Source organism: Aplidium turbinatum, chromosome 8, assembly GCF_918807975.1.
Source record: "Aplidium turbinatum chromosome 8, kaAplTurb1.1, whole genome shotgun sequence".
NCBI classification, from domain to species: Eukaryota; Metazoa; Chordata; class Ascidiacea; order Aplousobranchia; family Polyclinidae; genus Aplidium; species Aplidium turbinatum.
In genome coordinates this window covers 14,934,069-14,949,538 of record NC_137479.1, presented here as the reverse complement: position 1 = coordinate 14,949,538, position 15,470 = coordinate 14,934,069, and the positions used below count along the sequence as shown (strand labels likewise).

General features: G+C 38.5%; 1 protein-coding gene across 1 annotated transcript in view; it reads right to left on the bottom strand.

Moving 5' to 3' along the window:
* Window positions 1-1,880: 1,880 nt before the first annotated feature.
* Window positions 1,881-15,470, bottom strand: part of LOC145775503 (lipoxygenase homology domain-containing protein 1-like) — a 34,904-nt gene continuing 21,314 nt past the window's right edge. Inside the window, exons 38-55 of the mRNA XM_082586799.1 lie at window positions 14,990-15,138; window positions 14,528-14,656; window positions 13,735-13,897; window positions 12,738-12,892; window positions 12,051-12,244; window positions 11,818-11,930; window positions 11,374-11,485; window positions 10,761-10,857; window positions 8,169-8,275; window positions 7,692-7,816; window positions 7,211-7,413; window positions 6,893-7,106; window positions 6,169-6,330; window positions 5,616-5,774; window positions 5,091-5,330; window positions 4,723-4,929; window positions 3,660-3,814; window positions 1,881-3,128 (exon numbers count right to left, since the gene is read on the bottom strand). Of these exons, the coding sequence (XP_082442925.1) occupies window positions 2,958-3,128; window positions 3,660-3,814; window positions 4,723-4,929; window positions 5,091-5,330; window positions 5,616-5,774; window positions 6,169-6,330; window positions 6,893-7,106; window positions 7,211-7,413; window positions 7,692-7,816; window positions 8,169-8,275; window positions 10,761-10,857; window positions 11,374-11,485; window positions 11,818-11,930; window positions 12,051-12,244; window positions 12,738-12,892; window positions 13,735-13,897; window positions 14,528-14,656; window positions 14,990-15,138 (2,855 nt within the window). The 3' untranslated portion in view covers window positions 1,881-2,957. The remainder of the gene's footprint in view (window positions 3,129-3,659; window positions 3,815-4,722; window positions 4,930-5,090; window positions 5,331-5,615; window positions 5,775-6,168; window positions 6,331-6,892; window positions 7,107-7,210; window positions 7,414-7,691; window positions 7,817-8,168; window positions 8,276-10,760; window positions 10,858-11,373; window positions 11,486-11,817; window positions 11,931-12,050; window positions 12,245-12,737; window positions 12,893-13,734; window positions 13,898-14,527; window positions 14,657-14,989; window positions 15,139-15,470) is intronic.

Genomic DNA, 15,470 nt, shown 5'->3' with positions numbered 1-15,470 from the left:
TAATGTGTTTACTCAGGAGAATTGCTATATTTTTTAATTTTGAAAAGCATGTAAAAAAATAGTTCTTAAATTCACTGCTATAAACATAATTCGTTGAGGTAAAACCAAACTGGGTTATGTCCACTTTTAGTTTTATTGCAGTGTCTCGGTTTTTGAGCGTAGTTCTTTTCAGCACTCCAGGTTTGCAAAACAAGGAGAGCATGGCATGGTTGTAAGGTTTGTGAGATATCAAAAACATTCAAACAATTTTTGCTGTTATCTCAGTTTGATGATTTTGGACATAACTCCATTTGGTTTTACCCCACACATATTATGTACCCAATGCCGCCAAGTTAAAAAAAAAGATGTTTTTCTCGATTTATAAGAGATAGGCCACCATGCGTGACCAAATTCCCCTTTTGAATCGCTACTAGCTATTGTAATATGGAATTGCATTAGAGACAAACTATTCTGAAAATACTTTCAGCTTAGGCCTACCTCCATAATTGACGAGTGAAACTAAAACAGTAATGGCAGCTTTTCACATGAAAAGCTCAGGGATATCTAGAGAAGGGGATGTGAAGGCTCACAGCGATTGCCTTATTCTTATGACACTACCAGGGCGGTATTTGCAGCGCGTTAAACAAGCAGTTCTTCTCAAAATTGCAGAAAGTTTTATAGTGTAGCTGGTACAGTCAGCTGTAGAAGACAGTTAATAAATGTTACATAGAGCATATTCAAAGAATACTTCTTTAAAAAGACAGTTGAAAAGGTACCAGTAAGCTGTTTTTCTTAACAAAACCTTTGCAGTAGGCTAGATGTGAAGCAAGTATTCGGGTAGTTGAATTAACAAGTAACCATGAGCATGCAATTAGTATCAATGGCTGATGCTAATAGCGCAATGCAGATTACCATAACAAGATTTATTAAACTACTATCGGTACCTATTATAATTTTACGGTAAACAGAGATTATTTACGATAAACAGTAGCCCTTCTATTGTCAGACGTATTAAAAGCCTTCGTATCCCCTTCTCTAGATATCCCTGGAAAAGCTTAACTGGATACAAAGCATAAAAAAAGCGTCAAGATCAACCTAAGAAAATATCTTGCACTGCAATGAAAATTCTGGCTCTAATAAACTTCATTTGGGGAACAAGAGGCGGAGACTATCCCGGCATAGGCGTAAGCTTATATGGTGAAGCGTTGTGCACTCATTTAATGTCGCACTTGTCTATTTCCTAAAATTGATGCTACGTCATCAATGGTGCCTACATACGGACAGGATTGGGCGGAGACAAGCTTAATTTCCTACCTAACATATCGTACTCCAGCAGACGTTGTAATTTGAATTCGGCGATGAAGTGAGAAGCGATTGCTTTACAGGTCGCGCAAGATTGTTTAACCACATCAGGTCATTAGATAGATGTTACTTTTGTGAACAAGTGACAAGCCACGGGCAGGACCGTTACGAAGCTAATTTAGTCCTGGTACTAATGACATTCCTATAGGCCCCACAGACAACACATTGTTATAAATGCACTGATACGATGGAGTTTGTGCAACGTTTTCTTTAACTTCCTAGGCGTTCTGGAAAGGCTTGGAGACCCCAAAATCATCCCGGGTCAAAAGGGGTCAAAATATCCCTTGTCAACGCTATACTCGCCACGTGAGTTCTAGTAGCGAAGCAAGAGGTCGCAAAAGTGATGACGTTTCAACAGCATCTGATACATGGCAAAGGCAGTTGCCGGCAGTATTAGGCTTGCAAATGGAAACTTCAAACTACTGCCTCGCTCGCCTGGCAAGAGCAAGTGATTTAAATGACGGCAAGAGCAACACACTGTCTAAGAAAATGATCCTTGATATGCTGAGACCACACGTAAACAAAACCACAACTTCAATTTGTAGAAAACTATAATAATAAAACAACAATGATACAGGCTATTCAAGTATGCCATTCACTAATTAAATCTGTAAAAAGGATAAAAAAGCACAACTTAGACAATTTCAAATGCGTTTAAAATATCATCACATGATAAAGAACTGCTTTTCTTAAAACATGCATAAAGATCATAGAAAAACTGAAAGGCAATCACATCATTAGAGCAACGACAAAATACTTGAAAATAAAAATAAAATGGGAAGAATTAGTCAAAGTATCAAATGAAAAAAAGTTGTAATATTTAGCCTAGGTGGATAAAAATCAAACCACCTGCAGGAACATTGTTTCTCATGATATACAGCAACTTAACACGTACCGGTACAATAGGCCTACGGTACCACAAATGCTGAATTTCATATAGTTTTGCGATGTCTATAAAACATAAAGAATAAGTTTTGCAATAAGTTATATCACTGAAAGGTTCCCCAAAGCATGAAAGGAAAGTTATCTTTCGAGAATGATTTGGTGTGAAAAGTAATGCGGAAACAAACAGTTGTAGTAAATAAAGCAACAAAACTATTCGAAGTGAACAAAACTAAGAAAGCTTGTAAGTATTTTGGCTAAATGAGCTAAGTGCTAAATATCCACGTGCAAAACCGCAATCATAGTCGCAGAATGCAAAGTAATTGGTACCCACCAGCTCACTGTTGTGGATTTGATATCTGACAATAGAGATTAATTTTTCTTTCCCTGACCACAAAACACAAAGTTGCAATAGTGAAATAACCCCAACAAACAGTATCGAAGTCTTTTGCAATTCTTGTTAATTGTAAGCGCTTGCAAAATATAGTCTTGACTTTTCAAATTTCAAACTGATAAAAAGCTTTCAACAAGCTCATTAGAAAAAATAATGATCGAAGATGAGAATACAAAATAGCAATTTCAGCCTGCCACGTTATAGTTCAGCAATGTCGTAGCCTATAGCTACATAGCACAGACTACAAATATTTTGATTGGATCAACGCTTACAGAAACGTTAAATTATTGAAAAAGAAACCGTTCTCCCTGCATCATGTGACACCCTTCATTGGTCACAGCTAGTGCAAACTGGTTGGTACAAGATCCACATAAAGCCGATTTGCTTTTTCGCTGCCAATCCATTCCCCGCAGTGAAAGGTCCATGATTGGCTAGTCGCAGTGTTACGTATCATCACGCGATCACACAGCCAATCAGGGTTGAGGCCTGAGTCGTTGTGTTCCAGTCGTATCTAAAACAATTTTAGCTCAAAGCGACATCTCTCCAAAAATACTTAATCTAACCGTACAGTTTAGTAGAAGAAGTGTACTCTTGGTTAATAACTTGTCAGAAATAGATAATGGTTGTCCGTCACTGAACAAGGATTGACGTCATGGATAACATCACAAAATATGAGAAATGAAACGTAAAACAGTCCATTCAGTTTCATTTAATTTTTGATCATCAGAATAGTAAGAATGAACGCAGTAAGAGCCAGAAAACCGGTGGAAACTATCATTGAAAATATTGAACTTTTGACACTGCTGAAACTCGCTGAAACTGTAGAAAGTAAGATGCATTTCAGCAGCGGAAAAATATGTAAAAAGTTACAGCTTTATTGGATATATTGTGGATAAGTTGAGGTGGTTTCCAAAACTTTTCTAACATAAACCTCAGGCCGTTGATTAAACTAAAGAAATACAAAAAGAATGTAGAAAAAGAGGCATAATAAAATTAGAAAAAGGTGCAAGCAAAAATTAAACTAAAAAAGCTATTTGTGTACTTTTGTCAAGTTTCCAAGATCCAACATTTCAAAATTAAATTTATCTGCTTGATTTCTCGCGAACAAGTCGCGGAGTCGCTGTTTCAGGGGTCGCTTGCCGGAGTCCCCGTTCTCCCCGTAGATCGTTAACGTGACATCCGCATCGGTGCCAGCACCTGGGATGAAGAAGACTACGTTACAGGCATACGCAATCAATGACAACATAACAATTAAAGTTTTTTAGTGAGCTTTAACAATAAAAGTAAACAAGAATAATTTCCATTTTGACACCGATTTTGTCACAATACCGATTACGATAAGCAGTCTTCGAACATGGCAAGCTTTATGCACAGGCCATGACAACGTGCAGTAAAATTTGACTGAAGGTCGATCTGTCAGTAGCCAAATTCGCTAACGTAAGTTAATCATTTGAGTACGGTATTAATTATTAAGTATAGTCTTTGTGTATATTCTGTGTGATTTTGAGTTACTTTTGCGCTATTGTTACAATTCAAATAACGGACTAGATTTTAGCACGTGCTGGAAATCCAAAAAGCGTCTGGCAACACTGGCAATTGAAAAAAAATTGTCATTTTTAACGTAAAATTAAGAATTTTGCAGTGGTTGAGATTCATTGATCACACGTTGGTAATTTGGATTCCCAAAACTATCATTTCAAAGAGATTATAAAGTAAATTTAGCTTAGAGTTCAAAATCGAAATTACATCGGCCTTCAGTCAGGCCTCCAGTTTGCACGTTCTCAAGACCTGTGTATGTAGATTGTAGAATGTAGATCGCTATGTCTTTGAAATACGTAAATAATAGGGTAGTCGGAACTTCAAGGGGCGTGCCCCACAACTTTATGACGTCATAATGAGCGAAGTTTTAGATGTTGATTTTTTACCCAGAATCCCACTTAATCAAACCACAGACTCTTCAAAAATCGAAAATGATGAAAATATGAAACACTCTAATCTTCACACATGAAGTGTGTGAGGATTACTTGGACTGGCGCTCTTGTGAAAGGCAAGTAGACGAAACAACACTCCGTAACCAAGTCAGTTGGTAACTAGTAGGCCTCTACCTCTTGCATCAGCCGTCACCACCGTCACGTCATATTTTACAAGACTCGGCAATGACGTCATTCGACCCCCGGCCGACGAGGGCTGGAACAGTCGACCTTTGGTGTTGCTCCCGTCACGATTATCCACCCAAGCGTTGCAAAAGAACTGAACCATGTCACCGCTGTTGGTTTCTATCGTCACTTCCTTCACGTGCCAACGCTCGCGTTCTGTTCATGACGCAGAAAAATAGCAGGTTTAATTGCAGGAAAAACAGCAGGTTTAATTTCTCACATTGTGATGATGATATCTACACCAATTTTCTTCGAAAATACATCATTTACTGGAAAAAATCATCTATAACCAGTTTGACATCGATAATTGGACACACCTGCTAATCCCAGTGAAATCTCTTTCAATTTTCCAAGATCCTTCGATTCGACAACAAAGTCACTCATCTGTCCTCTTCCAAGCTTCATCTTTCTTCCACTACCGTTTTCAAGACGTGTTTTCTTTGATTTTTTTCCAGACTCTCCGAACAGAATTATCCAAGCATCTCCAGACGGTTCTGCAGTCTCCCTATCACTGGTCACAACTGACACAGTGTATGTCTCTCGTCCACGTGGAGAATCTACACGTTGTAATAATGAAAACTACTATTTGATGATGTAATGTTTGGATTGTCTGGAAGCACAGGTCATCAGCCACACGTCAAACTTTTTCTAAATCACAGATCACATTAAAAAAAATTGGAACAAAAAAAACAAACGCAAAACGTGTTGTAAATCAACGTAGAAAGATAAAGGAGAGATTTAAAAATAAATTAAACTTTCACATATTGCAAAGCCATAAAAAACGTTACTTTTGTAAACAAATCAAAGCGTTGACATTTTTGTATCAATGACAGCAAACTCACCGGATCTACTCCGGGCACCAGCAGATGTAGGCCTGGCACAGAATAATTCCCTGATGATTTGGTTGTCCCCCTCGTCGTCAGCCAACCATTGGTTGCAGGGGAAAATGTCCATGTGTCCGCTGGACAGATCTTCAACTTCAATAAACTCTAAATGCCATCCTGGATGAACAAAGTCAGTCAAGTGTTGCCAGATACATCTAACATACAAAAATAATACCGAATTAGCGCAAAGAAATCGCAAACGTGATCTTACAAGAAGAGAACAGGGTCCCTTAAAACACAATTTTTAGTGCTTTAACGAAACACTTTTTCTTTTATGTTGATAGTGCAAGATTTTTAATCAAAAATTAAAAAAATAATGTAGCCTATCCCTCTCCTAAAAGCAATCTCGTTGTTCGCGATGAAGTAGGTAGAAATAAACCTGTTATACAGTTTAATAAAAGTTAGCGGTTTTAATGTAAATGCTACATTTTAACAAAACCTGTGACGCTATTTTCTACAAAGAATTATCGTCTGACACGTTTTCAATGGAAAACGCTAATTTCACATATACCTGCACTAAGACCTTTGTTGTCGTGCCAAACTCGAATTTTTTGCAAATCTCCAACAGACAGCTTGTCCTTGAAGGTGAAAACATCTGTTGAATCTTTCTCAAATTTGTTCTTGTGAGTTTCAGATTCCTTTAAACGCAGTTCTCCGGTGTCACCGTTCGCCCCTTCAAGGTCAGTACAAGTTTACATACAATTCTCAGGAAAGAAATTAATGTTGTGGCAAGAAATTTGCATTTTCGCAAAACTCTCAATGACATGCTTGAATGTGGCTTTCTTGCCTTCCTGTTAACTTTGTCTAAATATTAAACCTTCGGACATAATCGTAAATAAAATAAAAAAATGTGAGAAAACAAACAACCCAACAAACGTGTCCTAACACCGTGATAAGTGATCGAGCATACAAATTGCATTGGTGAGAAAGCATACAACACATACAAATGAAACTAAATATCAAACTATCGAAACAGCAAGAAGGACAGTGAAAGTGTGCCCTTGATAGTAGAAGAGTCGTTTGGTGTGCACATGTCATATGCAGAGTCTTTGGCGCTTCAAACACCGCAAAACGTATCGAACCAACGTTGCGTCTTCGTTAATTTTCACAACGCCAGCTAGCAAAATCTTTTTCACATTGATATAATCAAAATCTGCAGACATTGAATTTCATTAAACCCAACCCAAAGTAGTTTATCAAGTTTCCTTTTCGTACAGCTAATTTTGTGGTCATACCAAAGAGGATGCAAAAGACATTTGCGTCCGTTCCTGCTCCCCTGCGGTCGGTGGTCTTCACTTTAATCCGATAATCGGTTTTCTTCACAATAGACTTTCCTTTAACTGAGGCAGAGAATTCACCGTAGAGCTTTCTGTTCCCCAGAGTTTTTGAAAGCCAAGTACCACATGGGAACACTGTCACCTTGCCCGACTCAATCTCTCGAAGCTCAACCTGAAGTTAAAAAAGGAAGAGCTTAAGGTTCAAGATCTTCACTCGATCGACTTTAATTTTGAAGATGTCCTAAGATGAAAAGGACAACAAAAATAAAGCTGCACCTTTTCGCAAAACCAATCCGGTCGTTGTCCTTTTCCATCTTGAGAGAGTCGTATCATCTTCAGAGGAGCAATGTCATCGATTTCTACATCGACAACATCCACGGACCCTCTCTCCAGGAGTATTTCCGCATGTTCAGATTTTCGGATCATGATTCCCGTTGCGCTTCCTTTCGCCCCGTGTATGTCCAACGTGATAGTGCAGTCTGTTTGCAAAGTTTTGTCAACAAAACAACCGAAATATCATTGATTTGATTATAGCATGAAATACACATACGAAATTGCACAAATTCACTTTATCGTCTCTTGAGTGGTCGAGTAATTAAAACGTCTTCCCAATGTTCGAAAGGTCATTAGCCGTCGATACCACGCGGATATGACATCACAAGAAAATTAACGACACATTCGAAGGGGACGCAGCGATTGGCTGAATTAATCCCGGCTCATTTAAGCTTCAAACAGGTCGTAGGTTACATTCCCATACCAGTGCCAGCTTTCTTCACGTCTCCAGTGTACAACATCACTTCGTAGGCTGCTTTTGCTTTGTATTTGATCTTCTCAGCGTCTTCGACAGTCAATACTCGTGAGGTTAAGCCATCCTCTCTGTCCCTATGTCACGAAAGTAGTGTTTTACTGGACTAGTAAAATAAACCAATATCAGTATGATCAAAATACTCTCAATCAGCTGAAAGAATAACAGATTGTGCGTTGTGGTGAAAACAAAACAAGGAGATCCAAGAAATCATAATTGAGACGTTAAGCTAATTGAGACGTTAAGCTACAATCTGTCAAGTTTCAAGTTTTATAAAAACTAAAATCAATCAAACGACAGTAGGCCTACTTTTTTGTCGATGTAGCTTATGTTGATGCAATGTACCCAGCGGTCGAAGCAATCAACTGGCTAAATAAACAAGAGTATCATATCAACATAAATTAAATATCATCACCTTCTGCACCGTACCTGGCAAACCACCTTTTGCAGCTGAAGTTGTAAGTCTTTCCGAGGGTCGGTTGATCAATCACAACATTCTCAACGAACCACCGGCCATCCACATCGGTGTGCCCAATCTGGAAAGTATAATTACTAGGGTGTTTCATTTTTTCACCATTTTTGAAATTCAAAATGCCTGGGGTCCCATCTGGTGGTATTTGGGGAAAAAAGTTTACACCCCAAATTTTTTTCAATTATGACGTCATATTGAGGTGGTCCACGAGGTTTGAAATTTTTGTACCTCAAAATCTCGAAATTTGGCCATATCTCCGGAACCGCTTATCATAGATCGACAAAATTAGTATCAAAATGCGCAGAAGGGTCGGTTTTCTATACCTGATGTAGAGAATATTAAGGTCTATCTGCTTCAGAAAAAAAGTTATTTCAAAAAATCTGATTTTCAGTCTATTTTCTTCTGATGAACAGAGATCAGGTGATCAAGATAAAAGTTTTTCTGTATTTTTCCACTCTTGGAAGCTGTTATTGCGTAATAATAGTTGGTGTTAAGGTTTCAGTACTGGGCTTGTCTAGTCTTGCTATCTGGTTAAGCAAAGCTCCATCTTGCATTGCTCCGGGACCCTTCTTGGCGTCGTCCACAAAAGAAATGACATGGGAAAGATATATTTTGTTCATGTGGAACATGCATTAAAGGGTATGAATATCATGACCAACTTCATCATTAAAATAATTGACCAGTCGAGTATTGACTCCGGACTTTTTTCCTGTGTTGAGAGCAGTCGTATCAGCCATGACTGAATATACTTGGAATAGGTGAACTCTGCAAGCCTACTCAATGATGGTGCCAAAAATCAGTTCTGCAGTGACCGACACACTTTTGGGAAAAGATTTAACAGCAATCACACTTTCGTGTTTTATACCATTACCATACCATTTAACCATTATTATCATCAACAAGTTGACCCAAGAAAACGTATCGATCTATTTTATCGACAACGCGCCCATCATAATATAACTGCATGGCAGAAGCTGAGTTGAGAAGGTTCTCACTTTCCATTAGAGATTTTTCTCTCGTTTTTCGTCGTTGGCGGTATACTGTCGAAGGTGATGCAGCATGGCAGCTACTTGATCTTTTCCAAGAACCGACCTCATAAGATTTGACTGCTGGCGTACCGCAGTTATCCTACGATCAGCAAGTACACAACTTCTATCATGTATGGAAAAAGAATGTACTTTCTTGTACACTTTTCCCCAAACAGCTGGTTTCAGAGGCTCGTATTCCTTATCATCTTCCCAATTCATGTCACCATCAGAGTCGCTTTCGCTACTATGTAGACATGTAACTACGGTACTTCATTTCTTTTTTTCTGTTTCAAACATAGTAGTGCCGATGCTTTGGCAGATTGTATGCCAGAAGTGCTAGGTTTCTCTGTTTGATAAGCACTGGAAGACCAGCTTTGTTCCATATGCCAACTACATCTTTCAGCAGTTCATCTTTGAAATGGGGTATTTTCTTAAAAAACTTAGGATTAGTTTCGGCTACTTTCTTAAGTAAAAATAGTGACTGACTATCTGATTCAGGGGAAGCACATTTCTCTCCAATTCCTTGAAGTTTTGCATCGACTTACTAATATCTGACTTTAATGCCATAATGACACTTAGGCTAATCTAAAGCAGGTGAGCAGCATACCTCTTACTCAACGGTTACATTAATATTATAATAGTAATACCTTCAAATTACCATTTCATCTCTTGCAAAACGAACAAGGACTATTATCACGCAATAGCAGCTTCCAAGATGGAAAAATACAGAAAAACTTGTTACCTTGATCACCTGATCTCTGTTCATCAGGAGAAAATAGACTGAAAATCAGATTTTTTGAAATAACTTTTTTTCTGAAGCAGATAGACCTTAATATTCTCTACATCAGGTATAGGAAACCGACCCTTCTGCGCATTTTGATACTAATTTTGTCGATCTATGATGAGCGGTTCCGGAGATATGGCCAAATTTTGAGATTTTGAGGTACAAAAATTTCAAACCTCGTGGACCACCTCAATATGACGTCATAATTGAAAAAAATTTGGGGTGTAAACTTTTTACCCCAAATACCACCAGATGGGACCCCAGGCATTTTGAATTTCAAAAATGGTGAAAAAATGAAACACCCTAATAATTACGCTTGGTTCGTTTACATATTTAACCCCGGACTGACAAAGCCTCTGATAAATTATTCCTGGCAGTTTTGGGTACTTGTAGAGGCTTTAAATCACTGACACAGGCCCGGTTACCGGAATAGGCAGAGTAAAGTTTTTACTCGATGTTGAAGTACTGTTGTGAATTATTCCATTCAGCAGGTGCTGTTGAATAGAGAGCAGTTCTTAAAATGCGTTGGTCAAGCGCATACATCGAGAGTCAAGTCAGCGCTGCTTGATCTTGCAGCTTCTTTGTGCACAAATGTCCGAGATCGTGATCTTCTTACGTCACAACTCAAGTTGAACGATTGGACATGACACTGATGGAGAATGAAAAATGAGTTCTCCGTTGTGGTTATTGAGAAGATCCTATCACCAGCACTAAGGTGACTTGGAGAAAGATCTAACCTCGATTTTCTTCACTGTTCCAACATCAATTGCGTCCACATCGAATGTTTCCGTGGTCCCACGTTTGAACTTACCATTTGGGGGTTCGAGAACAATTCTGAAACAAGGTGTTAGAATCACATTTATTCACTAAAGGCACTCATTGCTTTATGACAATCTATGTAAATCTATTGAAACTGAGACAAAGGTACACAAAAACTCAACTAAATACCCGTCGTCGTTTGACTCGAGGCCGACAGCCAAGTCTAACCCTTCACTACCCCCAAATTGGCGATGTTTCTGCAGACTACACCCAGAGGCTACTAGAAAGTAGCCATTCTTTGGCCTTATTGACTAAATCATGCAAATTTCTGCTTCACTGGCGGTCGGAGAATGGTTAGGCTACAATCTCAATGCTGACTTGCAGGTACCCACACTAGTTCATACTACAGCAAACCAACATCGTGTTGACTGTTGATTGATAAAATACATGGCAAGTCAGTTCAATAAATTGAACACGCAACACAATTAAAATATAAACGTATTGGAAACGCAACAGTTTATCGATTTCAGCCAATAAAGTGACTGTAAGAATGGGACTAACGGCGTTCAAGCATGCACCGTTGTCTTTCACCTTCGAGTGACTTTGCTTTTCTTTTCGGGTCCAAATATCTTTATAAACGCATCCGCATCGCAGCTGGCGCCGCGATCTGAGCCTGTCTGTACTTTTATGACGTAAGGAATTGCTGTTGAAAATTAAAACAAATTTTAAAATGATAAGAAACAAAATCCAACTTCATGTTAGTACAAAAATACATAATATATGTACAATTGTACAAGACAATGTGTTACTTGGGCTATTATTCGAAACTTTGAGTTTTAAGATATGTGTCCTCATCTGACTCAAACGAACATTCTTTCATTACGCCTTAAGTACGTACGACAACCACTCCACGTAGATCACGTACGTACGTCAACCACGTGCACATTAAAGTACGTTTGTTGAATATCTCATTCCCGGATGATTACTCTGAGGTTCACAAAAAAAAAATGCTTAGAGCATGACGACAAAACTTACTTGAGCCTTTCTGCTTGACTGTGGACTTTCTCCGCGCTCCGCTCGAGCCTACAGAGGAAGTTGAACTTCTCCGTGTTGAAGTTTCTCCCTCGTACCCTTCGACGTGCAACGACCTGTAGCATAAAAATGTGTAAAAGACTGCGCAAAAGTTAAATCACAAACAGCTGTATTTGTTTCAACTTTTTCGGACTTTACATTTCAATAAGATTAGTTTACATCAGCCATTTCCTCACCTGGAAAGCTTTCCATCATCTTTTCCTTTGGCCAACCATCTCTCGCAGGGGAAAATGTACTTCCGGTTGGTGTCTCCTTCAGTCACCTCCACGCGATCCAGGAACCAGGAGGAATTCAAAAGAGAATTGTCATGTCGGATGTCAACTGTACGCAACTTCCCTAAATCCACCGCTTCCATCTTAAACACATCCACCTGGAAGAAGACAATTTGTCTTCAGTAGAACTACAAAGCGTAATGTTTCGTCATTTTTTTTTTTTATGTAGTAATGATGGACAAGTTTAAATGTTCGAACGTATACTCGGCTGCCTTAGTCTTCAAGTTGTCAATAGAAGACGTTATCAAACAAAGTCTACGCATCACGCATACGACCAAGTCATCGAACACTGCATGCAGTGTGCTTCACTGCTTCCTGGTTGATTTCCAGCGACTTTACCACAGCACTTTATGTGAGCACTTGCAAAGTGGTCAAAATTTGACAGATAATCATACAGTAAAAATACATAAACTTAAAGTATAAATTTCATTACTTGTATGCAATTCATATGGCGGAAGTCGTCACGTTTAAATACGTGTTATTTAAAAATTCCACAATAAACTAATTCACAAGGCTCCAATTATCTACTACCATTTACGATATACGTACTCACTACTCATTCGAAAAGTTAAAAGAATCCATTTTTCTCACCTTTCCTCTCTCAAACTTATTGACATTTGTTTCCGACTTCAACAATTTCCTCTCGCCAGTGTCGCCGTTTTCGCCATATATGGTCATGTAGACGTTCGCATCAGTTCCGGCATTGAACTTGTCGCCAGTGATGACGTGCACTTCGTACTGTTTCCCTAGCAACCAAAAAAAAACAACAAGCATAAAACAAACCCATCCGGTGACGCTTAACTTTCATGTTATGTATATAGGATAGCCAAGTGTACCAGCATAAATTCTTTCTCGATAAATGAGCAGATCACACCTCAAATTGCAGTTGCTGATATCTTGATTAAATCAAATCTCCGAAATTAAATTACAAATTTTAACAACTGCTTTTTTATATAAAAAGTCAAAAACGGAATACTTTTAAACTGGCAGACCGCTATCAGCAGACAACGAATCATCAACAACGTCTTATGCATTGCTGCTCCATCGTAGAAAAGGAATACCATATCAAGACTCCAATTTAACGTTATAACAACAATTGTGCAGGCCTGTGTTTTGAAGATGTATGTTCAACTATAATAACGTCATACAATGGTTGTTGTTGCACTTCTTCAACGTAACACTCGGTATGTATAATCAGTATGGTATAATAAGTGCATTTACAAGCCAAACATTTTGAAAAAATTCAAATGCGGCGTTTCAACATTACACTGCTAGAGGAGGAGCCTTTGACTTATGCTATCAATTTTCTATCAACCTATTTTATCTTTTTTTTCTTGCTTCAAGAAGTGCACTTACAATATTTTTAACCTTTTTGTTCGTAATCTGGAGTGTGCCTTCGGTCCTCATAATAAATCCACGGAAATGAATCCATCCGCGTATACAATCCAATTAGCTTTGGGACGGAATTTTTAATATTGAATACTTTTAACTATGGTGTCTGTCACTTATTAAATCCATAATCGCTTAGGAAAGGGGAATATTTATTGACCAATTTCACATGAAAAAATTTCACATGCTTTCAGCTTACTCTTCAATTTGTCTTCAATACTCGACTCTGTCCTCTTCATCTTGCCACTCCGAGATACCTTATCTTGAACCAGATGAGTGGGAACAAGCTCTCTAACAATCTCCCCGTCATCCTCATCACGAGCCAGCCACCTACCGCACTCGAATAAAAAGGTTTCCGATCCCTGAAAGTGAAAATTGTGTCATCTGCTTCTTATTTTCGGTTCATTTTTCTACAAGTAAACGACGGTTTTTGTTATACATTTTTAATTTAGTTTCAATATTAACTTCGAAATCAAGGTTAATACGCATCATCATCAGTCGTTATCTCCGCCTGCGGCAGATTGCGCACCAACATGGCCTATTTGCTTCCAAGAGTGGCGATTTTGAGTCAACTCGCCCAGTGTCGTCAAGTGGAGTCCGGTCCATGATTGAATGTTGTCTTGCCATCGTTTTGGTTGTCTGCCACGTTTTCTTTTTCCTTCTACTTTTCCTTCTGTGCAAACTTTGCTGATTCCGAATTGTGATCTTTTAGTGTGGCCGAACAGTTTTAAAACTTTTATACGCATAGTCAACAATAATTTACTAGATAGGCGTAATCAAATTACGGGATATTGTAATAACCATCAAGTAAAAATGCACGATCCATTGGATTAGCAAGTAAAGGAAGAAAACTTTCCCAACCACAGCGTGGTAATGATAATGATGAATAATAATAACCCCACATACCAAGTAATATTAACTTGGAAGTTCAGATATTTTGAAGTTACTATTCTAAGTTGTTACAGCCAAATCAGCAAAGACACAGCGATAACCTTTGACCCCTTCAGAAGTCTCCGAATTTCAACTTTTTCCAAATGCCATCCGGCTCCAAATCCTTTTCCGTCATGACCGATTCGAATCTTTTCTATCGTCTTCCCGATGTCTTTCATCTCCAGTACAAACTGTAAGTAAAACGCTCAGTTTTCAATGTTCTATCTTTCTTGAAACTAGGCAAGAGCTCAGTCTTGTGCTTTAAAGCTAAAACAAAGCCAAGTGATATCATATCCGGAGCCAAATTTGTTTTGTTACGAATTACATAACTCCGTGGTATCGTGGACCTTTAAGAAAACTATAGCTTTGTAAAACTGTGCATGTTTGAAAAAAACATTTAGGCTACATCTTCAAAAGCCATAGACGGTAAATCGATAAAAGAATGACTGTTTTTTATTTACCAGGGGAGACTAAAAAGTTAATAATTGCAACGCATATGTAACATCATTGAAATAGTTACAAACCGTATCAACAGATTTCCTGTTAAATTTTGATTTTCTGTCATCCTTGTTCGGACACAAACTTGATTTTGACGTCATCAATCCACCTTTCCCATACAAAACTATGAAGACGTCCGAATCTGTTCCAGCGCTTGAAACGTTCGACGTATACACTGAAAGTAATAGTGACTTTGTGTTTATGTGCTTGTCACAATCAAGGTACAATGCCTCGCGATGGCTTGCTTTGTATCTTCAACGAGCGTGTTGTTTTGGTTGTAGAATTCTGGTGCGATGTGTTATTATCGGTTATGACCTGAAGTAACCTCTGATGACGAAATCTGTATTATGTAACGTGTTTTCTACAACCTTCGGCCCTACGTGACAATCTCGAGTCTTCTTTAAACTTGCTTGTTTATGCCGCTCAATGCTACGTGACCGACGATGAGTTCGTGTGATGCAACACTATGTAACCTTCTCGAAGTTACTAGACCGAACAAACCTTTTA